The sequence below is a fragment of the Gymnogyps californianus genome, chromosome 6 (assembly GCF_018139145.2).
Source record: "Gymnogyps californianus isolate 813 chromosome 6, ASM1813914v2, whole genome shotgun sequence".
Lineage (NCBI taxonomy): Eukaryota > Metazoa > Chordata > Aves > Accipitriformes > Cathartidae > Gymnogyps > Gymnogyps californianus.
The window spans coordinates 15,379,272-15,404,036 of record NC_059476.1 but is presented as its reverse complement, the minus strand read 5'-3'; the positions used below and the strand labels follow the sequence as shown (position 1 = coordinate 15,404,036).

Sequence of the window (24,765 nt, the reverse complement as noted above, 5' to 3'; positions counted from 1 at the left end):
CTTTTCAGCTTACTGCCTGTGGCTATTCAAGGGAGTAAGGGCTCCTAGGAGGATCCCATACATGTGAAACTGGCAGGTTTAAAAAAGAAATTGAAAATACAGTGGGAAGTAATCTGTGTTTCTCTCTAGAGCCAGGTAACACCTCTTGAGTGTAGATTGCATGCATTACACTGTTTATAAAACATCTTGAGGCCAAGAATATGACTTGGTTTTATTTCTTTAGGCATCAGCTATATTTAGTCAAATTAAAGGTGGGGGGGAATGCACTCCAAGAAAATACATGAGCAACGTTACACAAAGAAAATTTACTAGTCTACAGTGGAATGGTTCCCTCTGAGTTATTTCCCCAGTTCTCATTATAGAGCAGTTGGATAGTAAAGTTAGGAGAGATTGCGCAGCTGAATTATGACCATTGCTGCATGAAGGAACCTCACCTGCTTTATGTGGGCTGTAAAAGAAAATGGATAATGACATTTTAAAGACTTCAAAATATGGGAAGCTTAACAGAGTGGTCTCTGGTATAACTGTCTTATAGATGCTGCTTTTGCATAATAGAATGGTACAAGAGCTGGTCTATGGGAAATTTAGAGACTTCTCATTTTTATAGAGCTAGAGAGAGGCTTCAGATTTGCTATTGTAAATTGTGAAATAAAATAGTAACTTTGAAATGAAATGTTTTAATGATTTCCTTGTTGAGTTCTTAGGAAATCAGTACCTCCCTATGAAGCAGTTTGATTTCATGGAATCAGCATTCCCTAACAGAAAGAAAAAAAAAGAATGAGTAGTTTTTATTGAAACACAAACTTGCAGAAAAAGAACCAGTTTCAAATCTCTGAGGATGGGTCACCTTGCTGCATTAGATTTAAGTCCTGTTAGTGCCCCTTCCAAGCAGGAAGGATGCGAGTGTCCAAGAGGTTACTGTAAGCAAGCCTGTGTATTTACAACACATCCAGTGCTCCCATGGTAGCTGCTGAAGGATATGTATTTATCCTGAGGCAGGTCAGGTAGCTTAGCTCTTCCTTCCATGGAGGGAACATGTAACTACCTCAGGTTTACTGTGAGGCAGAAGTATTCAAAAGCAGTCCCTTGTGAATCAGCTTGTATGCAGTAAATCAGAGCCTTAGTTTACTCGTGAGGATTTGCTGATTTATTCATAGACTAAAATAATGTGGATTTAATTTTTTAACGTATTTTCTTTCAGTTCATTTGCTATTTAATTCCTCCTGTTGATGGCTATATCATTGCTGTGCCTTGCCATCTGTCTTACAGATTTGACAATTCCGTGGTGAGGTCCTGGTAACTTTTTCTGATAACTGTTGTTTTTGCTGTGCTCACCTAAGGAAACAAGGCTTATGCAATCATGCTGTTCTCATGCCTAGAAGACTGACTGTGCTACCCTAATGGTGTTTGAACCTGTTGGCCAGTGTCAAACAGACCTAACAGAGTGGTAGGGCTCTTGGAGAGACTTGGTTTTTAAAGGATTGTAAAAATGAGCAGGTGAGTAAAAATGCTGACTATGCCCTCTGCAGTGGAGAAGAGTGGAGATGTGTTATACTTGACGTTAGACACAAGTGAACCTAGATAGGGTCCTCCTGTGCATGCCATAGCTACACTAAAAGCTTTAGTCAGAGCTCCTTCCTTCTTAGGCAATGATGAGTCCATCCACAATGTGCACACCCACAGAGAAGAGAGTGTCCGTAGTTCCCCCATTCTTAGAAGTCTTCTCCAAGCTTACTCCTGAGCATGGGAACACGCCCCCTGGTTTGAGGCTTGCTATTTATTACAAGAATATGTCAAACTCTTCCCATTGTATAAAATTATTTCCCTGGACATGTCACAACTCCTGTTGGCTTTGCTGCGGAGTCAGGCAACACAGAAGTTCAAAGAGCCAGAAGTCTTTGCAGCAGCAAATGACACCCAAGTCCTGGCATTTGCTGCTCCCAGACTGATCGTTGCCCTCTTGTAATGGTAGAGGAGGTGCTTGTTCAGTAGAAGCCCGTGATTTTTCACAGCTACCGCTGAAAGCCATCTCACCTTTTCCTGGATTCTGGACGCAAATGCATTTTGTCTCATTAAGAAATACAATGCAAAAGGACTTTTGTAACAACTGTTGTGCTTTGGTCCCTCTTCAAAACCAGTAAGAAACTTTGCCACAGGTGCTATTCTGCACAGCATTACAGCAGGTCAAAGGGTTGTCATAGCAGAGCTTGTCAAGAGTGAAAAGTATTGGATCGATAGTTGCTGTTAATGGGCTTGGATAAAGCAGAGGCTGTTCCTGAATCTACAAGGGCCTGGGACAGCATCAGTGTTGTGATGTAATCCTTGTAGAACCAGCTTTGTTGCTGAGGCTGTAAACTTTCAGGTTTACTAAACTGAGATAATTTGCAAAGGAATGTTCTGTGCTTATCTGAAAGGGGAGTCATGTTTTGGCCTAAAACTAGAAGTTGTTTTGGGATGGTTGTAGCAGTGAGTCCTGTCAGACTGGGTCAGTGCTCCATGGACATAAACTTCTTCCTGTAATCTTTTATTTTTACATACAATATTTCTTTTACATGTTTATTAATACCTATTTTCATGTCTGTATTTTCAAGTATTTCATCTATAAGTAGCTTCCAGTTGTGAGTATAGGTATCTCATTTGATATCTGCAGTAGGCATCAAAATGTGTGCTGAGAGGTATGGCTATGAAACCATGAATGTTGTTGAGACCCATATTGGCATCATTATCACTGAAGGTCCTAGTCCCATCCTTGGTTCATAGCAGCGCAAAACAGAGATCTCAGAAATTGGTTTGGAGATGGCAGGCTGCTTCTCCGGTTAGTCCGCATAGTATGGGAGATACAGGGATGCATTTTTGGGAACAAAAGGAGCTGTCTTTAGGCATGTCTGACTGAAGTGTTTTGCTCCTTGTAAGGTGTTTGTGCTCCTCGTGTACCTGAGATGAGTGTGTGTGTCTGTGCCTACTCATCTCTTGGTTTTATGGAAATACGTATGTATATGTAGGGAATACTAGCACATTGTACATGTTTGTGGATGAAAGGCAGGTTGTACAAAGTGTGTTATTGACAGCACTGCAAATGATAGAAAGGTGCAAAAACCACAGGAGACTTTTCACATCTATCTGTGCTGTGATGCCTTTGAGGATTTATCTGGATGTTTTATGTTCTAATTCAACATTCATGAAAGCCACAAATTTAGTTATAAATTTACTTTGGAGGAATCATTTATGAAAACTTCAGGATTTTCTGGCTAAAACATTGTTTAAAACTTCAATGCTTAGAAAGATTTTGATTGTCTTGTTTTGAAAACATGAGTGTGAAAGGTGAGAAGGGAGGATGCTCATCCCTGTTCCCAGCATGAGGCAAGAGAAAGTGGTTATCTAGTCCTTTGTTTCTGTAATTTCTTAGTTTCTGTGGCTACAAGTCCTGCAATTCAAGCTGTCCTCAGTGCTGCAATGGTCTTGGTACAAGAGCTGATCTTACATTCCACATGGGTTACAATGCAGCAAGCGAAGAGCTGAGTTTCAGGCTGTTAATTCTGAATTTCTTGCAGTCTTACAGGTTTTAATTCGGCTTCGTGTTATTTGCAGAAATTTTTTTTGTGGTTTAATTGAGCAGTCAGTGTGAATTTTGTGGTGTTCGTGTGCATGCAAGGGAGAGGGAGATTTTCTAAGTGTTCAGTGTTCACATGGACATAAACAGGTGGGTTTCCAGCAGAGACATTTGCATTTGAAAACCTGCTCTAAACGGGCTGGGCTTTCCCAGGAGAAGCAGCACCAGCAGTGGAACTCAGCGATCGATCAGCATAGAATTGTGTGAGCATTTGATGGGCAAAATGTTGTGGTATAAAGACAGGGCCCAAGAATAAGCTCTTTGTGGCTTTGTTTCATTCCTGAAAACTGTGACTGAGAGGCTTTTATCATTTAAAAAAAAAATTAATCAGCCACATTTTGGCTAACCTGGAAAATATCACAAGATCCTTTGCAACATTCTAAGTGCTGTTTCTTTAATCCAATTTTGGTACTAAAAAAAAAAAAGTTTTTCATTTCTGTCTGCTTATATTTCCCCAGCTCTGAAAGTAAAGTAATATCTGAACCCCTCCTTTCAGTCGCAGAGCCGAAAGCGTGAAATTTAGTGTACATAATGATAAACTCTTTCTTTCAAGCAGCTTGCATTTACTATGTTTTCTTGTCTTTCCTGATTTTAACTAAGGAAAAGATTCCCTTACTTATCACAACACTTCTGTTACATGCCTCGTTTTTCAGGCCAAGTTTCTTATGGTATTTGGAGTTTATTTTAATTCTTAATCAAATGAGCTGTCCAAGAAATTAATCGGAAAAAACATATATAATAAATGTTCAAATACACACCAATGGGGACACCTGGTGGAGAAACTATGAGTTGCCCAGGGCAGGGCGCATTAAACCCATGAATGGGTGAGCATGAGTTAGCTCTTCAGTGAGATGACTGCGAGTATTTTTAACCACAGCAACTGCGAGAGAACTCTCATTAGTTTACCTGCCTGCCACTGATGGCTCCCCCGAAGCATCCTGCACTTGCTGCTGGCCAAGAGTACATGCACGCAGTCGTGGTGGTGCTGATACACAGTGAGTAGCGTGTAAGCACCCAGTTCCTCGCTGTCTGTTGTTTAATGGGACTGGGGACAAAGCTGCAATTACTGGCAAATGCTGTTTCTCTCTTGCCGCTGCAGAAACTGCCATGTTCAAGGATTCTCAGATAAGCCCTACAGATAGTTATTTAAGAGATGTCCTATTGACATGTATTTGGAAGGTGACGTGGGAAGGTTGGGTGAAGATCCAGGACCACGTCTGCTCGTAGCTGCAGGGCAGAGGAGAACACTCCTCTGAATTGGATCCTGCTCTGTATCATATGAGATGCTCCAGTCTCAACAGACAGCAACTCAAGTAATCACTAACGTTTTCCAGTCTGCAGTGGAAGTCCTAGTCCTCCTCCAGTGGGTGAGACCTCCCTTCCCACTCTCCTGTAAGCGTGGCCTTGGGAGAGACCACGGTGAGGACAGCAGCCCAGACTGCCTTCATCAATGAGGTTGGTCAGGGAGAGGGGCGCTGTGCTTGCCACTGACTTTGGAAGCAGGCAGGCAGTACTTGGTTCATCCCTGGGGCACTACACCTATGTCAGAGGGCAGAATATGGATTCCAGGCTGTTTCTTTGTATGTGCTATAAAAGCTCTACCTGGAGCGGGACAACCACAAGACCTGAGGACAAGGCAGTTGGCTAGGCAGCATTATTGCACATATTATCTAGGAACTGTGTGCAAATGGAGGATGCTTTAATTGGTGTGAAAATGGTTGTGGTTGGTTGTTTTACTTCTAGCTCACTCAGAAAGCAAGTATTAGCCTTTCCTGTGATGGGGCAGCAACATACAGATGGGTTCTGGTGTGCCTTCTGGCATGCACCAGCTGTGGAACATGGGATTATCTGGGGGTTTTGTCTTTCTAAGTAGGAGAGGAGGAAAAGAAAGGAATGCTTACAGTTGTGAAGAAGGAAGGATAATTTCTGGCTCTTTGTTTTGATGCAGTCTGTTCTGACGTAGAGTGAAATTTATAGCCTACTGGTTTTCTCATTGTTTGGGAAAGAAGGAACATATTAATTATAATTCTGCACCAGAGCCACCAGACAATTGGGAGAGAAAGTGACTTTGACTTAGACCATCACAAGTTGGGCAGCAGACTCTGGATTTTTATTAGATATAGCAGAGTATTATTTGTGTTTAATTCACATTTCAGAATCTTTTCTCTGTGGCAAATCAGAGCTGCAAATGAAGTATGAATTGCTGTCCCATAGGCATCCAGTATGGCCTGCTGACTCTCTGTGCCCTCTCACAAAACAGGACTAATAGTAAATGAGAGACAAGCTAATTTTAATTGGTTGACAATTTAATTGGAGACAAGTTAATTTATTGGTATTCCTGTGTTGGGATTAATATCAAAGCAGGACACCATTTTTTGCCACAGAGTGGGCAATTTTAAAGTCAATGCTTGAATTCAGATGGTTCAATGAGACTCCTTTCCTGCTTCAAGTGCTTCAGCTGACTCAGAGACTCAGCAGAGCTGGCTGGAGGCAGTCACTGTGAACAGCCACCAGTGACTGTCCTGGTCCAAACCAGAGGTCCCTGCCTGACAGCGGTCAGGAGCAGATGCTAACAGAAGGAATATTCTAGCAGACTTTACGGACTAAATATTTCTTGCTTCTCTTTCTTGCAGAAAACACCTTCTGCAGCGGTGACCATGTATCGTGGCACAGCCCTTTGGACAACAGTGAATCTAGAATCCAGCATATGTTACTGACAGAAGACCCTCAGATGCAGCCGGTGCAGACTCCTTTTGGGGTCGTTACTTTCCTACAGGTATGACCCAGCAATGGTGGCTCTGACTGTCACCTCCTGAGCGTGGAATGTGGCTAACATTACATTTCATTTAGCTTTGATAAGTCAGATGCTTATTATCCTGTCTTCCACCTTTCTTCCTTATTTGATTACCGTGGATCTCATCTTTGAGTTGTTACTCTGGAGGTATTTAGTAAGCATTTTACCAGAATTGAGCAATGTCACACTTGGTTCTCAAGATAGAGGTCTATCTGATGGAGAGAAGGTTTACACCCCGAAACAGACCTGGAGTTGAATATTACATTACTGCTCTGAAATTTCAAACATGAGCGTACGGAAAAAAGCTGAGAGAAACACTTTTAAAAGGTAATGTAGAGCTAAATTCAAGTTAATTCTATGGCAGTATCGGTAAGTGATCCACTGGTTTGAGTTCCAGGCAAAGAAGAGTTTGGAGCAGGACTCAGAGTTGCTTTAGCATTATTTAATGGCAGAAATGTAGCTTGCAGCGTTGACACAAAGATTCTTTAGAGGCTAAGTGAGTTTTCCTGTATTGACCTACTGTTTAAGAAAAGCTCAGGTTTGCTTTGCAAAAGAAACATTTTAAAAATCCCTTGCGATTTAACCCTACTGTTCAGTGAGGGGAGCTTCCTTGGCCAGACAGGTTTGTTTGCTTTCGCAAAGTCCTTCTTCTCAGTGATGTCTCTTAGATATGGGCTGCTTTGGATATTTTTAAATTGCATATGGAGTTATTAACCTTAGTGGAAGAGCTGGCATAGCTTATGCCAACTGCTGATTTCTCCCTGCTCCGTGGAAAAGCTTCCATCCTGTGGGAAAATGCAAGTGTCTGTATTTTACAATTTAAGCTTCAAGTTGCTCCCATTTGTCCTTGGCTGTAGTTACCACGGACCTGCACAAGGCAGCTGCTGTGCAAGGGCAAAGGCTTTCCTGAATTTTCTCAGGTGCCCAAAAGTCTGTGTTTTATCAACAAGAAAGAGATGGGTGTGGGATTAATCAGTGAAAGGTGAGTTGTGGGACCTGGAAGGAGAGACAGAGAGCCAAGCTAGGCAAGGTGATTCCTGGCTGACTCCCCAGTTAGTGCTGCATTAATCCACATTTCTTTAGTGCCCAGCTGTCCTGGATCAAAGGACAGTCAACTTGTTGCATCCTGAGGCTCTTGGCCTCTCATCTTCCACAACACATACAGCTGGTTGACTTGTTTTTCCCCTTTGTTTGATGCTTGTTGTTATGGATTTATTTTGACCCATGAGGATAAATGATGGCAAAAAGAAAAGAATGAACACAAAATAATTTCCTGTTTAGAGTCTTGCTGTTTGTATGTAATTAGTGAGTGAAGGCCCAGGGAGGGGTGTCCTGAAGCAAGGGTGATTCAGGCTGTTCATGGAGGAAGCCTGGGAGATGGGTGGGGATGAAGTGCATCTCCAAGGGCTGGGCCCTGAGAAAGTGAGCTCTGCAAGGGGCAGGGGAAGTAGGGTGTGCAGAACTGGGTACGTGCTGACGTTGATGGTTTTCCATGCAGATCTCTATCAGTGCAGATATGCGCTTGCGGCAAAGGCACATCATGCACTTCTGCTTCCTGCTCTTCAGAATTTAGTTTTCAATTTTCCTCTTTTCTGATAAAACATCAGTTGAACAGATTTTGACCAAAAATTCAGTGTCATTGGAAAAGGCTTAGAGTATTGAGGAAGAAAATAGAAGACCATGGCTAAAATAATTTTTCATCCCAAAGAGTGAATCATTGTGCTCAAAGGCACAAGCCAGCGGTTGATGGATCAGGAAGGAACTGTCTTCCTCTATCAGCTGAAGGGTGTTTCACCCCTTCATGTGAAGCGGCTGATCTCAGCTGCTGTGAGAGAGACATCTGGTATTGCTCAGTGTGGCAGCTCCCATCCTGAAAAGCAAACACATCCTGCCTTATACAGGAAGGCAGAAGTCTGCAGTTGCCTGCAGTGATGAGTGCATTATGCAATGTGTAAGCAGCTTTACCTTATGGTGCCAGGTAAGATGTAACCAGTCAGAAAACTGAGTTGCTCAAGGATTTATGAGCACCAAAGCACTCCCTTGTGGCAGCGAGTCCCTTGCCTGATTGAAATTGCTGGTGCAGTATTGCATTTGCCCCTAGCAGTTGGCTGACAGAGCAGTGTTTTGCATGTGCTCAGACCCTAACCAGTCCTGTCTTGTGTGGACTAGATTGAAAAGTGAGAACAGACTAGTGGATCTTCAGTAAACCCTGATTTGTCACCAGGCCCTCCTCATAGTTAGGTTCACATGCGCCATGCAAGATTAAACGTTACATGACCAGGGCACTTCACATGGTAAGCGTAGAGAGAGGGCATAAGGAATTGCAGAATCCCTCTGTTCTCTGAGGTTCCATTTGTCCTCGCTCATCTAAGCACCATAAAGAAATGGTGCTTCTCTGTATTTGCACTGTTTGATCCAGCACCACGTGGTACGTTTTCTCTACAGTTCTTGCATGGTTCCCATCCAGGTTAGTATCTCTGTTTTCATTTATTCCAGATTGTTGGGGTTTGCACTGAGGAACTGCATGCGGCTCAGCAGTGGAATGGGCAAGGGATCTTGGAACTTCTTCGGACTGTCCCAGTGTAAGTGCTCATATAGCCCATATAGGGGAGCATTCCTGTAGAGAACAATTCAGTTGTTTATTAACAATCTTTAACTTGTTGATGGAACTTATTTAATCCTGTGCTGTTGCAAGAGATGGGAATTCATTGCAAATCTGTTCTCACGCACAGACACTTAGATGGCAAATTAATGCATGTGGAAGTCCACATGTTCAGGGTGAAACAGAATGAGGTCTTGAAAGCTTAATTTCCTTCCTCTTATGCCTGCAGCGTTTTCTCATTGGTTCTTCCTGAGAGAGCTGGGATAACTGTTACTGGTGACCTCTCTGTGTAGTTCAAAAGAAAGGAAGGAGAGGGTCTGACTTACAGTGCCTAGCAAAGCTTGGGTACTGTCTGAAGGTGAGAAAGTCACTCTCAAACTGGCTCCACACTTGGTGGGCCAATTTGCAACAGGAGGAGTGTTCGTGCAAGTGAAGTTCATTGTTATTTCTCCCATGGCAAAACAAAGATGTCATTGGGTTAAGGAGGAGATGGGTTTTAAATGCTAAGTGATACGTTGATGCTTTATTTGCTGCCAGGTTGCAGCTAAACTTTTTTGGCTTGCAGGTGTTTTGTTTAAATATTTTTCTCCTATATTTAGTGGAAGTTATTGCCATGTGATTGTAGCTCAAAAGATTTTTTTTAAACAAAATGGTTCTGAATATGTGTTCCTGGGCACAATACTACACTCTCTAGTGTCACAATGGCCTTTAATTGATTGATTATTTGGAAGAGCCTTTGCTGCTGGACTTCTTAATCTTGAACTTCTCCCTTTTAGGCACAAGTGCAGATAATTCATGCGAATGCCCTAGAGTAGAGTGAATTTGTCCAGCTGCAAGCTTTGTTTCTGGGATCCCAAGACAATAAATACTGCCTGCAGCTCCCTGGGCTCCTCTAAGTCAATACAGATATAGCACTCCTCTCCTCAGTCTGTTCTCATGTTGGTTTTTGGCTTTTGTGCTGTGGTACAAGCACCTTTCCAAGGATAAAATGAAACCCAAATGTGCATGATTCGAAGGCAAAGCTGCAAACTACTCAGCTGCTGATGTGGAGTCAGGGTAAAAGTCTCTTGCATCCTAGTGAGGAACTGAAGCAGGTCACACCTCTGCAGTTAATAATTAACAGCTTCCACAGTGAAGTGAAAAAAAGAGTGGCTATTGATGCATCTGAAAAGCTATAAAATGTTAACTTTTATTGCTCCCACTCCAGGTGCTTTAGGAGACTGTAACACAGACAAGGCCAGAGGAGGGGGCTTTTGACTGCAATAACAAAGTATCTCATGAAAAAAAAAGAAAATTTTTATGGCAATTCCAAAAGACTTCAGTTTTTACTTCAAATGAAGAGCACCATCTAAGGCTGACTTCTGCAGTCTGGCTGCACTGTGACCCAAACTAAAGTCTCTGAGTAGTTCATCTTCACAGTAATCTGTTTTCTGTCACCTTTGTTGGGAAACATCTTGAGCCTTCTGACTTTTATTGCTAATGAAAACAAAGATTTCCCTGAACCATCTGAGCACTCGGCCATTAAGTACCAACTGGGCAAAACGTCTATTGTGAGGATATTTATCAGAGCAATAAGCTTTTTATGGTACTGAACATGACTGCCGATCTCAGCAAAAAGTGCAGTCCCATTGGGACCCTGCTGCATCTTTAGATATGTAATAGAGTTATAAATCTTGACCCTATGCCTTGCCCATCTTTCTTAGACCTAGGCTACACTGGACTTCTCAGTCCCAATTCAGTTACCTGTAAGATTGAAACCCAGTTCAGTCTTGTATGAGTAAGTGGGTCCACACAGGGGATAGCTTGTGTCAATCCTGACTGCTTTGCAAGACTTGGTGGTGCCAGACACTAGGCAGATAACAGCTAGGTCATGGAGAGCTTTCATTATGTATTTGGGAAATGTAAAGGACAAATGCATGCTATGGGATGTATACACAACATAGAGGGGCTTCTAGGCTTGTTTTAAACTCTTATCTTGTGCTTCCTTCCAGTACAGGTCCACTCTGAGGACTCTCTTGGGGAGTACTAGCTAAAGTGCTTGTTTGGTTCATTACCTTTCTTTCCTTCTTTGTAGAGCTGGAGGCCCCTGGTTGATAACAGATATGCGAAGAGGAGAGACAATATTTGAGATTGACCCACATCTGCAAGTATGTCTTTAGTTTATAAAATGTCATGTCTTTTGTAGTAGCCAGGGAGAATTGGTTTAATTGTATAAAACAGTTCTGTTATTTTCTGTAAAGGTGCTGTGATCTTCTCAATGTTTGCAATAATCCTGGAAAAGTCTTAGAGACTCCCTTTTGCCCTCTCAGAGGTGGTTCAGGAGTGCATATGTTCAGCTCCAGGTGGATGGCAGCTCTAGGAAGAAAGTTAGAGAAGGGAGACGAGGAAAACAGAATCTCATATATGAGACAAATTGGTAAGATTTGGACTGCATGTTTTAGAAAGGAGGAAAATAGAAGAAGATAAAAGAACATAGAACAATACAAGATTTAGAGATGATAGATCAGGAAAGTCCTCCTTTGTTTTATATGCAAGCATAAGGAGATACAACATGCAGAAAACTCAAAACCAACTAAGTAATATTTTTTCATAGCAAATGTGACAGTGTAGTTCATTCCTGTAGGATGTCACTTGAGGCCAAGTAGTTAGTGTGGTCTGAGAAATAACGGGAAGCCAAAAGTGTCTCATGCAGTTATTAATAATCCATGCAGGAAGATATAGTAAACCACCTTCTTCAGAGTTCAAGTTAATTTCTGAAGTTTAAAGATCAGAATAGGACCTCTATGGAGGGGTTACCATCCCATGGACTAATGCTGATCTGTGCGTTTGGGAGACAGTTCTGCATCCCTTCAGCAGAGTTATGGTACTGGAGTACATGGGTCCCAGGCAAATCGAGTGTGGTGCTGACCTTGTTTCAGTGAATCACTGAGTATTTGCCTTTAACTGAGAACTTACGGCTTAGCCTGGTAGGGCACGTGCATATGTGCACATTTTGTACAAGCTATTGCGTTTGCTTATGATCTGCGTGTCTGCATCTGATTACCCTCAGTTGCCTCACAGCATCTTTTATTTTGAAAGCTTAAGAACAAAATCAAATTCTACTTTTACTGTTTTTAAGGATTTGTTCATCTAAAATAACCCCAGTCTGAGAGACACACACAAAAATGTTCCACAAATGTCCCACAATGTGGGAGCAAATACAACTGCAAGTTCTATAAAGTTTTTAGGCTCTTCAGAATTTTGCCCTCTCCCCTCCTGGAGGGTGTTTCTGTTCTCTGCACATTGGTGATTCCTAATGATAACAGGGTTTTCTTCAATTTACTGTAAATGAAAAGTAGCTCAGCTTACTGGAATCTGAGTCAGCCAAGGCAAGTTAAGGCAAATAAAGAGTACCTCTGCCTCACCAGTGTGTCCTGCCACTGAAAACTGCTATGTCTGTGGTCTTTCCGGACTTCCTCACATTGAAGACATTCCTGTTTCTGTTCTCTCTTGCCCTTGCAGTAGTGCGTATGTGCAGGTGTGTGTCTGTACCTCCTTCCTGCTCTGCTGTCGCAGCCCCTGGGGATTCACAGGGCAAAACCTGCTGCTGCAGCACCGAGTCCTGCAAAGAGCCTCTGCTGAGCGCAGGGAGCTAGGCTGTGCCGGGCTGGGTTCAGCCATGTCGTGCGCCTCCTGCTCTAATTAGTGGGGAGAGGATAAAGTGTCATTCGCTTGGCGTTTTCTTGGTGGTGGTACAGGGTGTGTGAGAGCTGAAGGGCAGCAGGGGAAGATAGGTGGAGGGGAGGGAGGGAGCAGGCAGAGAAAACGGACAACTTTCCTGGGAGCAGGCAAGCACATTGCCTGCCTGGGAAGCGGGCAGAGCTTGTTTTGAGGCTGCATTGTCTCTTGTGGGAATTGGTTGAGGCCTAAACCCAGCCCTGGCAGCAGCAGCTGTACTTTCTGTTCGGAGTCGCTGAGAATGGATCCCAACTAAGATGTCATCCCAGGATGTCGGCAATTAACACTGTGGCAACGCTGGTTGTTTTCTGTTCAGCCAGGCTTCCCTGTAGGCCATTCAGATTTCCCTGGCAGCACTGTCAAACAACCCCTGTCGGTCCCCAGCTCTGCGCTGATTCTCAGTGCTTTGCTTCTGTTTTAATAGATATCTCAGAAGAGAATAAAGCTGATTTGAATTTCCTGAGTTGTGGTTGCCGCTCTGTGGGTCATGCTGCAGTGCTCTGGCTCGTTTAGAAAGGGATCAATGACTTATAAGAGCCTCAGAGCACCCCTCCCACATGCTGAGAGGAAAATGGGACAGAAACATCCTTTCTTTGAGGAAGGAAAAAGCTGAACCTCCTTTGCCCTGGGCTCCTCCAACCTCCTGCTCAGGCTGCCCTTTCAAGGGAGGAAGAAGAGCCCCTCAGCCCAGGCACATCTTTGCTGGCTGAAGATGGGGTAAAGCTGTGCATTGCCCCAGCTGAGAGTCTGCACTGGTTAGGGTTTTTTTGAGGTTTTTCCCCCCTTCAACATCAATACTTGCAAACTTTATAAAACAGGCATGCAAATTAGGCTGCCTTAGGCCAGCTCGTTTCCATCAGCCCTCCTTGATCTCCAAGGGATGCCAACAGAGCAGCACTTCTTCCCCTGAGGAAGTGCTCTGCAAACCAGCTGAGATGCAGATGATGAGTCCCTTTCCTCCTCCCGGAGGCTCTGCGCACCGTCCAGAGGCCCCGACTGTGTCTGTGAGCGGGGGCCCTGGCTGCAGGGATGGAGAAGCACGTCCCACCAGAGCCTCTGCCTGATGGAGTCCTCAGGGCCCTCTGGGTTCTTCTGCTCCCTGCTCAAGGGCAAGTTTGGTGGCTCTCCCATGCTTCCCCCATCACTGGAATGAAAAATAACCATGCTGACAAGTTAAACCTCCCCATGCCAGCTGATTTGGGTCCTCAACAGAGCACCACAGAGGGCTCCTGAAGGAGCCACGTGCTAAATCTCACTTAGAGCATCGTTTGCATACGTAGGATCGGATGTATTTTTATTTCTTTTTCCACAACTTCTATCTCTGGGTGAAAAAACTAATTTTATGTTAGGATATAACAAAAGAAAATCCCAGCAGATTTATTATTTCTCAGGTTTTCCCATTACATTTTCACAGAAGTCAGTTTCCCCTGACACCAGAGGAAGATCCCAATGAGGAGTAGTCTTTCAGGGAGAGAGGCAGAAGGAAGGCAGTCTCTTGAATGCTTAAATCTTAAGCCAGGACTGCTCTGGTCCTGCCCCCAGCCACAGGCTTCTGCCTCTGCTCTTGGGCCAAAGAGCCAGTTTAGGGAGGTGATCCAGCTGAAAAAAAAAAAGGAGTTGGCTCAAGGGAAGGGGTAGGAGCACATGGAGGAGGGTGGGACTGCAGCCACTGCGAATTACATCAGCTTAAACTGCTGTGCAACCACACCCTGAGTGCTTCTGCTTATCTTTGAGCTGCTCAAATCCTCTCTTGGATGGTCACAAGAACAGGCAATGCTCTTTCTAGGGAGCAGCGTGCTCAGCTGGGCAAGGGGAGGAACGTATGTGGGTTTTAGTCTGGAAACTGCTTCTTAGGGAACAGATTTTGCAAACCGCTGAATGCTCCCATGGTCTCTTGACTCCAGTGGCAAGGTCAAACTGGAGGGTAGCAATAACGAGCAGAGAGATCTGCTCCTGTTGCGCGTAACACAGCTCTGCTCTTTCCTCAAATCTTCAAAGTTTCAGTCCCGCAAGCGGTGGGACTTACCGCCTATTCTGAGGTGACCCAGATGTAAGCAGTGAGATGGAGATCTTGCTGGTGCCACTGAGCGGTACCAGAAGTGACACCCCTTCAGAAGAGGGGAAAGGCGGGTTGATTCGGTCCCAGGGGAGAGGTGACAGCGGTAAGAACAGCCCTTTTCGGTGTAGCTCAGCCCTGAGCTTGTTCAGCTCAACATTACCCCCTTGTGGGACATAGGTGGAAATTCAGACGAATGCCAGTTCCCCTAGCAGGTAGGTGTCCTGTGGAAGTTTTGGCTGTAGCTTAGGGCAGTCTTGCTGGCAACAGATGCACATGTCCTTGAGAAAATGCATGGTGTCTGAGAGCATCCAGCTGCTTGTGGTTGGTGTGCGACACCTTCTGAGACCCAGACAGTGGTTATGTGCTTGGAAAGTCCAACTCGCAAGGAAGGGAGTTTGTGTATTTTGCCAATAGAGAAAGCTATGCAAAAGCTTTGACATTGCGCACAGACCTGCGTCTCATTGCACATTTGTCCTTTACTGAACACCCCAGCACACTGAAAAGCAGTGGCTGTCCGGGCAGTTTGCAAATTATGAACTCTTGTGAATGATGAGCCTCTCTGTGAGCTGCTTTCATTGTGGGACTCCTTGGTAAGCTTGGAAAGAGAAATTGAGTTTAGTTATTCAGGAGTTTGTTATCATTGACATATAATAGGTAGACTGCCAAGCTGTGCTTCGTATAGGAGTGTATAATGTAGTGTCATAAATACTTTGAGTTGGTGTAAACTGGAGCTAACACTGAAAAAAGCAACCCTGCATACCCTAGGCCACTGATTTCCACCTCTCTTGTTCCCTGCTTTGTGCCTGCCTGGGCCACGTAGTGAAGCAGTGGGGAAGGGGCAGGAGTTCAGACCAACCTGCTATAGAAAAAGTTTGTTCCAATTCAGACCAGCTCCCTGATTTGGCTCAATGTGCGGTCACTGTTAGGTGATACATCAAAGCACGGGGGCCAGAGAGTGGAAACTGGCTGCAAAGGGGGGTATGCAGGAGCTGCTGAAGGTTGGGTTGAGCCGGGGTGGGTTCCAGCTCAGGTTCAAGCGACACCCAAAAAAGTCTTGGGGTTTTGGATCTTTTCAAGCAGGAGAGAGTCGACAAAGGGATTGAGACAGATGGCTCAAACCTGAGTGGAGTGAGTGCCAAATGTGCCTGGGATGATCTCAGCCGGCCCCCAGAGGATGACGAAGACAGCAGGAGCATTTGCATTGGGACCCAGCCGCGGCGACTCTCCGGGAAAGGTAAGAGGTCCTGGGCCGAGTCGCTGTCATGGCCTCTCGGCTTGTTTGCTGATGAATCTGGGCAGTGGGCTCAGTGATGCAGCATCTTAGGGTTCATAACAAACACCACAGTTACTGGAAGGCTCAGTATGTCTCAGGGGAGCGAAATTAATTTTGGTGTGGCCTCTCTGAGGAAGGCAGGAGAGAGGAAGAGAGATCTTTGCGTTGTTTTGTCTAAATGTTTCTTTCAGTTTTTAGGCTATTTCTAATCTGAATCTGCAAAGTTAAACTGAGCACTGGGTGAAACCAGGACTGTAAACACCTGCAAGGTGAAGCAACTGCGTTTTCCCAGGCTGTGTTTCCTTATTAACCTTGTCACTTCTTGGGTGGCAAGTTAGACTGACACTACACATTGCTGTAGCTGAACTCAAGTGATTCTTGCAAATGAGGAACTCTGGAAAGAAGAAATAAAATATGGTGGAGTTCCCCTTTGCAATGAGATGCCATCTCAGGGTACAGATGTCATAGCCATTACACATGCTTGAAATTATGCATGTTACCTTCCAAATGGGTGAAGCAACATAAAATTTGAGGGCTTGAGATTTCCTGGAATTAATGATGGTTTCCACAGGAATGGTATCTTACTTGTTTTTAAGTCCATGGTAAAAAAAAAATTTAAATGCATATAGGGTTCCTTCTGGCTTCTGTGCAAATATTTTGAACTGCACTGGATCTACAAAGGCTATTTTCCCTCAGCTCTGCAAATGAAAAGCCCAAGGTATACACAGTGATACTTGTATATCCTTCAAAAGATTTTGAAATAATTTGGATATTTTTTTCTCTACCCAATTCCCACATTTCTCAAAAAAAGATGAGGAAACTTCTAAGAAAGGTAGGAAAGCATCCTATTAAAGGCCTATATTTGGCCTTTAGACATTATAGGAAAATGAAAAAGTAAAAAGACAGCATCTGAACTGCATAATTTGCAGTTTATTCCAAATGTGAGCTTGAGGCTAAAGTTTGCCCTGCATAAAAATCCTTTCTTTTGTGAATCTTGTTGTAAATTAATCAACAGATTTGCAAAGCCGATTGCAAAAACTTGAGAACCTCCTTGCACTCATTTGGTAAGGGAACAAATTCCTGTTACGCCTAATGGGAAAAGTGACTTCCAGCACAAAGGCTGGAAGTGTCAGGAGGTTCTGTGAGAGCTGCAGAAACAGCAAACACCTCATTTATGAAAAGGATACAAGACTACTCAGAATTTCCTCATCAGGAGGGCTCAGTACCAAAGGTTCCAGCTCTCCTTGCCTGACATAACATCACAGTGCAAACCAAGAGAATTCCAGCTGACTTTATAAAGTGAAATAACTCCTAAGGTGCAGGAAGAGCTGTTAAGAATTCACCCTTAGCATCTCTTCATTTCTTTCTGAAGGAGAAGAGTTTAGATGAAACACACCATGGAAAGAGGCCTTTAAAAAAAAAGCTGACATCTCCTTGTGTCCGTGATGTTTGTGGGGACTCTAAATCATGTTGAAAAAAAATTCTCTTTGCAGATACGGAGCAAATCAGGGAGACTTTGCGGCGAGGGCTTGAGATTAACAGCAAACCTGTTCTACCTCCAATAAATACACAAAGACAGAACGGGTTGAACCATGACCGAGCACCGTAAGTTTCACCCTGCACACTCAGGTGGTGGGCGGAGGGAGGCTAAAGAGCTCAGCGTGGAGAACAAAGTTAAAGCTGGGTGGGAAAAGACTTGGCAAGGGGAGAACGCGGCTAGCAGCAAATACTTGCAAAGTGCAAGGATAGAGGGAGAAGAGTTGTTCAGGTTGGGTTAATGGGCTAGTACTCAGGAGGGCAGATTTTCAGAGGGGGTTTGGACAAACCTTGCTAATGCAGAGTGACTCTGACTGTGTTCTGTAGAACCTGCTGTTCACAGTGTACAGTGTTTGAAATCAGACTGGATTGAGGCCTATAAAATGTACTGTGGTGAACAGTGCTGTGATATGCAAAGAGCTAGGTGGCATAGATGAGTGTTTGCTGATATTTTTGCCTGAGCGTTTTGTTTTCAAGCTCATAATTACAAACCTTGTGGTTAAAATGTTGATTTTTTTTTTTTTTTAAGTGACTTTGATCTTGCCTTGCTTAAGCAGGCAGGTACTGGCAGTAATTACATGCCAACACCACCCTGGTCTCTAATAGTCTGTAGACTAACAGGTGATTTAAGTGGGACTAGGTGGGCCTATAGATCTCTCCTCATTTGTAACTTTTGACTTCAGTGAATCTATAGGAAATTACCTGTGGTTTCAAGCCATCTGCAGTATCTGCACTTCCATCTTTTTGGGTTTCTCCCCTTCCCCTCTTAGGCTTATTTCAGTTGCTAGTTAAATGTCTTCCCATCAATTTTAATGTTTTCATCTAAATGATACAGAAAGGCATGCATCTTTGCTGCACTCTTTCTTCTTGGTATTTCGTTTGGTTTCCTAGTCTCCGATGAACATTTGTGCTTTCTTGTTCCAAGAGTGAAGATCATGATGAAATCAGCTCTTTCCTGTAGTGCCAGGCAGGGACAGCATCTTGCTCTGTTTCAATTCCTGTTTGTTTCTTGATTCAAGCATTTCATGAGAAAAATATTCCTCATACTTGGTTAGGACCCTAATGTCCTTTCTTGTTCCATTTTGTGGGTGACTTCTGATTTGCCTTATGTATGAATGTTTCTGAGTTGCCCAGTCCATTGGGGGAAGTATTATGTCAATTGCTGATGCTGTGTGCTAATAAGTAATATGAGATATTGGTGCTTATTAAAAAAAAAATCTCAAGTGGCTTTATTATTGCTTTAGGAATAATCTTACTTTTGCTATATGGTAATTACATGGAGCCAGATTCTGAACTGACTCAGATTTTGAGTAGTACTTCCCTGCCTGAAGGTTTCTCCCATTGGACCATTGGTTGGTCCCGTTGGCCCCACCAAAAAAATAAAATTATACCATCTGATGGGCACGAATCACACCCAGCCGTGGAAGGCTCAAAAGTATTGAGCAGGATTTCTCACAGATGCTGGGCTCCTGCATGAATCTGCAAGCCCAGTAAAAGCTCTGAGTTCACAGTGGTCGGGGACGACCAGAAACATTTGGAGTGCACATCAGGTCAGGGAGGGAGCTGATGGGTAAGCCTTAATGCTGGGAGGCAGTTGTTGCTTAGATAAGAAAGCTTTACGTTATTCAGGGTAAGATAAACAGAGATACACTCAAGACAGAGTGGTGAAAGGTTAGCAGAGGTCTAAGATGAAGCACACAAATATTTACCTGGTTTTTTAACTGTTCTGAGACAGAGAGGAAGGCAGGTCGAATTCAGAGCCTCATAATCGTGACAATGCTCTTTTCTGCAATCTTTCTTACCTGTAGCAGCTGCGCACCCACCCTACCTGAAGCCTGAGTGGTAGGAATGGCTGGTTCCCAGTGGCCTCCTAGAAGATCAATACATTTCTCTGAGGTCTATGGTTACCACTGTGGAAACTGATAGCTAGCCTGCTTCTCCATAATAGCAATTCAGTGAAGGAAAGGGAGCTAACAGCTGTGTGCCTTGCCAGCGGTTACTCTGGTGATAGTATTGGAGGGATGGAGGAGATCTCCTCAACTTAAAACAGCAGTGTGTCCTAATACTTTCTTCCTCCATCTTACTGACTGCTTTGAGAGGAGTTTGGAAAAGGTATTTTTCTACTTGTGCAGTGGCTTCTCTTCTCCAATTCATGTAGCAGATACAGTGGGACTCGTTCAATGCATCGGCCATACTGAGAGGGGTGGTTTGTGCTGGAAAGCAGTGCTTACTCACAATCTCTAACTAACTGGTACTTAAATCAGACCTGATGATTACCCTCAGTGTGGCTAAAACTTATCAGTCAACATATTTTCCAGCACAGTGTGGTGCAGATGAAGCAGAAGAGGAAGATCTTATTAGGTCTCAGCTTTTCTTAATACACTGTCTCAGCATGTCTTGCGTGTTTGAGCGAAGTTGCTCAATGTGCTGTTAAGTATATGAGCCTGATCTGGAGACTCTCGTCTCCAGCTGCTGCAGAGGGATATAACTTAGGAGTTCAGCTTTTGCATGTAGTAATATATCTACATCCATGTTCCCTACAGGTACCTACAGTGGCAAAGGCTGAGACACGAAAGGCACAAAACCTAGTGCAGATATAGTCATTTCATAAGACTTACAAGCACCTGAGATGAAGGACAGCTGTGCACGTAGATCTAGTCCTTCTGGTGCGATCCTTGCTTGGGCCTGGTAGGGCTGGGACTCAGTTCTGTCCTTCACTGTAAATCTTGTGTAATCAAAGGCAAGTCATTTAGCTATTGCGCTTCAGTTCTGAATCTATAAAATGGGACTAATAACAATGTCATCTTCTTGAGGCACCACAAGGATAAGTATGTTAACGATTACGAGGTGCTGGCTGATGGGAAGCAGGCTTGTGTGTAATCATATCCTGCACTGTACACACAAGACCATAAAATATCAAACCCGTGGTTCATTGGAAGGGTCCTGTGAATAACTGGTGCACTAGAGGCTCCTCGGGAACTTGACAGAAACGCTCTGTTGGGGCATGGCAAATTGTTCCAAATCTACTTTCCATAGGGAGCACTGCAGAACCCCAGGCTGTCAAATTTGCACCCAGCTGACATTAGGATGTTAAAAGTCTGACACAGACTCTAATGGCTTTGTGCAGAAGAGGAATGTGCTGTTTATTTATCATAGATTTGCAGCCACCAACTGCTTTCCTAGTAGCTTTCTTCCCTTTCTTTTATCCTAACCCTACCACCCACACACAATAATCTATCAGGGTTTAAAGCAGACAACCTGTTCTGCATTCAGTGTCACAAAATAGTATCAGAAACGCTCAAACTTTTGAATATTTATTTGTATAAAATGTGGAGGATCCAGATTCCATACAGATTTCCCTGTCTTTGTGTAGTTACAGTTTTCAGCACTTACGCAAAAGCCTCACATTGTTTGGTTGCAGATAGAGCTTGATTCAGTGTTCTGGCTCCAGCAAAGCACATACTTACATGTTAAGCATGCATATTACCAGTTTTTCACTGTCCCAGAGTCCTAAAAAAAAAAGTTCCTTTGAGAAAAAGCTGGTTTCTGTCAAAACCCTGTTGGGCAGCTGTAGTACTTTGATTCATTAGTGTTATTACTGTAGACTGTGTAGCCCTTTTTCTCCTAAGGATATGAATAAAAGCACTCTTAATGCTTAAAACTGCATCGGACATCTGTTTCTCAAAATGACTGTTAGCTCAGTTCATAAGCAGCCATTAAATCAGTTCATACACATTAAACAAAAGAACATGTAAATTAATCTTTGGAAACATGACTAATAATTTCAACCATAGGTAACATAATACTCTTGATTACTGCTTGAAAAAATGAGGCGTGTATGAATACAAATGTACTTTACAATGGCACATTATTTATTTCTTAGGACCCATCAGCTTAGTAGGTGCTGCTCAGACAGACAGAAAGGCAAGGCTCCCAGTCTCCTGAACCGTGCAGATTCACTCTTGTTGGATACGGCAAGCTGTTACCCATAGGGAATGTTTAGATGTCAGGCTAAACACTGCTGCTGTTAAGACCTCAGTGGGCTGGAAGCTCCAGATGTCAAAGTTTAGTGACACTTGTGGAGTCTTGCTTCGTTCACTATTTAATTTCTTGATGTAATAAGTTCTGAGGCCGAGTCTTTAATTGTCCCTGGCAATTAGCTCTGTGCTCTCCTGGGAGGTAGGTGAGTAGTATCTCCACTTTACGGATGAGGACAGAGGAGTTAATTTGCCACAGTTGCAGTGAGAGCCAGGGTTGGGATAGGGGAATTCTTGACCTTTTCCACCCCTCAAGGGTCCCCTTGATCATGCAGTGTTGCTGAAAGTGATGTTTTTTCTGCCCCTTGGCTGACTCAGAGTGTTCTACTGCTCCTGTCAGCTGAGGCATGGAGTAGAAACCTAGAGCTAGCACGCTGCATTACTGCACATGTTGAGGCTAAAATTATCAGTAATTGCTACATTTCGTTGTGCCAGGATTCAAGTAATGCCTACACACATCCCCAGTGTCTGAAGGTGAGGCTTGAGTGGGTGGAAAAAGGTCTCCCAAGGCTGTGCTACTTTGACAAAACACAAGGCTTTCCCAGCGTCTCTCTACTGTTTATTGCTCTCCCTCTCCTCAAGAAGGATAAAGTGGTGTGGTTCAACATGCCTGATGCCCATGTTTCTGTCTAGGATTTCCCAGATAATTGTTTGTGCGCTCATCCCCTCATGCACCGTGGTCATTTGTCCAGGGACCCACAACGGATGCCGCAGAGACCTCAGATCCCATCTGCATTCAATTTCCAGGCAGAAAGACACGTCGAGTCTAGGGAGACCTGAACATATGGTAGCTCTGTGCCCGTGTGCTAATTCCATCCAGCCCTGAACACTTTCCAGCTGTGCAGGGAAATGAAGGCAGGTTCCTGGCAAACAGAGCAGGGAACAACCCTCTGGCAGGTGGGGCTGGCAGGACTGTCCTGGCTGTGACCTTCTGGTGCACTGCACCCTGAGCATCTCAGGTTGTTGCCCTTCCCTTGTGGGAAGAGGGAGGAGTTGTGTCACTCCAGAAGTCCTCCTGGGATAACCCCTGACTGTCACACGGTGTGCGTGGTTTCGAGCGCATGAGTAACAGTGGCACCACTTGCAGGACTGGAGTCCGCTGCCCATGTAGTTCCTCTGACTTGGTAAATAGGGCATGCTGATTTCTCCTTTCAGTGAGTAGCACTGGGTTAATGCACATTAACAAGTTCCATCTGAGCAGCATTTCTGAGGAACCTCTGACAGTAATATCAAGATGTAGGATTTGCTTCAAGGCGAGTCTGCACTTTGCTTCTCCCAGTTGCACTGTGTTTTGATCGCTGCTTTACTTGGGCGGAGGGGAGCTGTTGTCTGTGTAGCTGGTTTCCTGTCTTCAGTTCTGGGAGAAAAACTTTTACATAAAGGGGAGCATTTCAGTGTTCTCTGAAACTGTCTAGTTCTGGCTAGACTTTCTGATTCTGCAACCACTAAGCAGTAAGTTTCCAATCCAGTCCTGCTTATTTAGGCATGCTCTCTCATTGAGACGCCATTCAGTGGTGTCTTGCTTGAGTAAGGAATGCTGAATGGGGGGAGGCAATATACTTTAGGGAGTGTCTCGCAGCATGAGGCTGAGTGCTGGGTGACAAGCCTGCGAACTAGAAAAGCAAATGTCTGGAAAACCAGTGTCAGTAGAAGTGCAGAGCGGTCACCATGCTAATAATTTGCACTTCTGCATAGCTTTCCCCATCTAAGAATCCAAAAGTGCTTTGCAAACATTGACTTAATCCTTGCAACACCCCTATGTGGAAAAATGTCTCAGTTTTACAGACGGGGAACCTGAAGCATAAAAGAGTTGTTTGACTTTGCCCATGAGTCTGCAGGGTGCCAGTGGCACAGCCTAAGTCTCTCAGTCCCAGTTCAGCTGCAGGTCTGGAACAGTCTGGCCCCTGCAAGCACTGACAGTAGTTATTATGCAGCTTTCCAAAGGGATATGTGAGTGGCAAGAAGATTGTTGCTACTGGCATTGTCCTTGGAGCCCTTCCATGCCAGGAAATGCACACAGAACATCTTCACCATCTGGTTTAACCAGGATGATGAGCACCCAGATCTGAGCACTCGACCTAGCCTTGTCTCAGTATGACCACAGTAGGAGCTGTGTAACCATGTCCTCCCTGTTTCTGCACTTGCCTCTGTGCATCTGTGACGTGTGCTGTAACTCCGTGTGCCAAGATGCTTAGGGCTCTTTCCCACAACTGCTGGTTTGCCCTTCAGGGGAAACTGTGGGAAAGACACTGGAAGATTGCTGGCACTTAAGTGATCTTTGACCATATCTTCATTAGGGAGTGAGGAGGTTTGAAATAGCCACAGTTGGGAAGGGAAGAAAGGAGGGGGGAAAAAAAGGAAAAAAAAGTAAGTGGTCCAGCCTTTCTCTCCCAGCTGTGTAAGCTTGCACTAATGGTTTGCATTTGCTAACTCACGGTGCTGGGTTTTGTACCAGGGAAGCAAGGAGCAGTGACTGTAACTCAGGTTAGTGATGCAGTGGGCACCTACTCCTACAAAGAGCCCCTGCCATGGCCAGCTTCCAACAGTGTGTCCTTTGTGATTTCAATACCTGGGAGGGTGACTTCAAAATACAGCAAAATTATGCTCCGTGTCAGCAACAGAGCTTGAAAAGGGACTGAGAGCTCCTTCCGTGACAGATCCATGACATCAAGCGCTCTGATCATAAAGCAAAACGCAAATGCAAGAATAAATAAACCTTTCCTAATCCGATCAACCTGGTTATTCTTGAATCCCATAAAATAACTGCCAGTGGGGTTGCTTGAGAAGAGGTTGCTATAAACATGACTTATAAGGAGGGGACATCCAAACTTTGTGCAACCCAGTGATTGCATTGGCGATTTTCCAGGATCCCCACGGGCTGCTGCTAATTGGCATAAAATTAAGCAGGTTGCAGCCACCCTCATCTTTAATACAAAGAGAGGGCCCCTGGGAGGCTACAGGTTCCAGCGTGTGGCCGCTCACATCAAGAAGGAGCACAGCACGCTGGGACATGTAGTCTCCTCGGGCCCTTTCTCCCTGTTGACAGAGGTCTGGGGAAGCTGCAGGCCACATTGGACACCTTTGCAACGGTTTGACCACCCCTCTCTCTCTCAAAAAAAAAAAAAAATCCAATATGG

The 24,765-nt window shown here is 44.3% G+C and overlaps 1 protein-coding gene across 2 annotated transcripts in view; it reads left to right on the top strand.

Moving 5' to 3' along the window:
- Positions 1-24,765, top strand: part of SUFU (SUFU negative regulator of hedgehog signaling) — a 106,386-nt gene that overhangs the window by 54,240 nt on the left and 27,381 nt on the right. The window contains exons 4-8 of one of the 2 annotated variants that reach the window (XM_050898581.1): positions 6,244-6,386; positions 8,901-8,986; positions 11,081-11,153; positions 15,863-16,016; positions 17,549-17,660. In XM_050898581.1, coding sequence (XP_050754538.1) covers positions 6,244-6,386; positions 8,901-8,986; positions 11,081-11,153; positions 15,863-16,016; positions 17,549-17,660 — 568 coding nt within the window. Of the gene's footprint in view, positions 1-6,243; positions 6,387-8,900; positions 8,987-11,080; positions 11,154-15,859; positions 16,017-17,548; positions 17,661-24,765 lie in introns of both variants that reach the window. The other variant, XM_050898579.1, reaches the window with a different exon arrangement.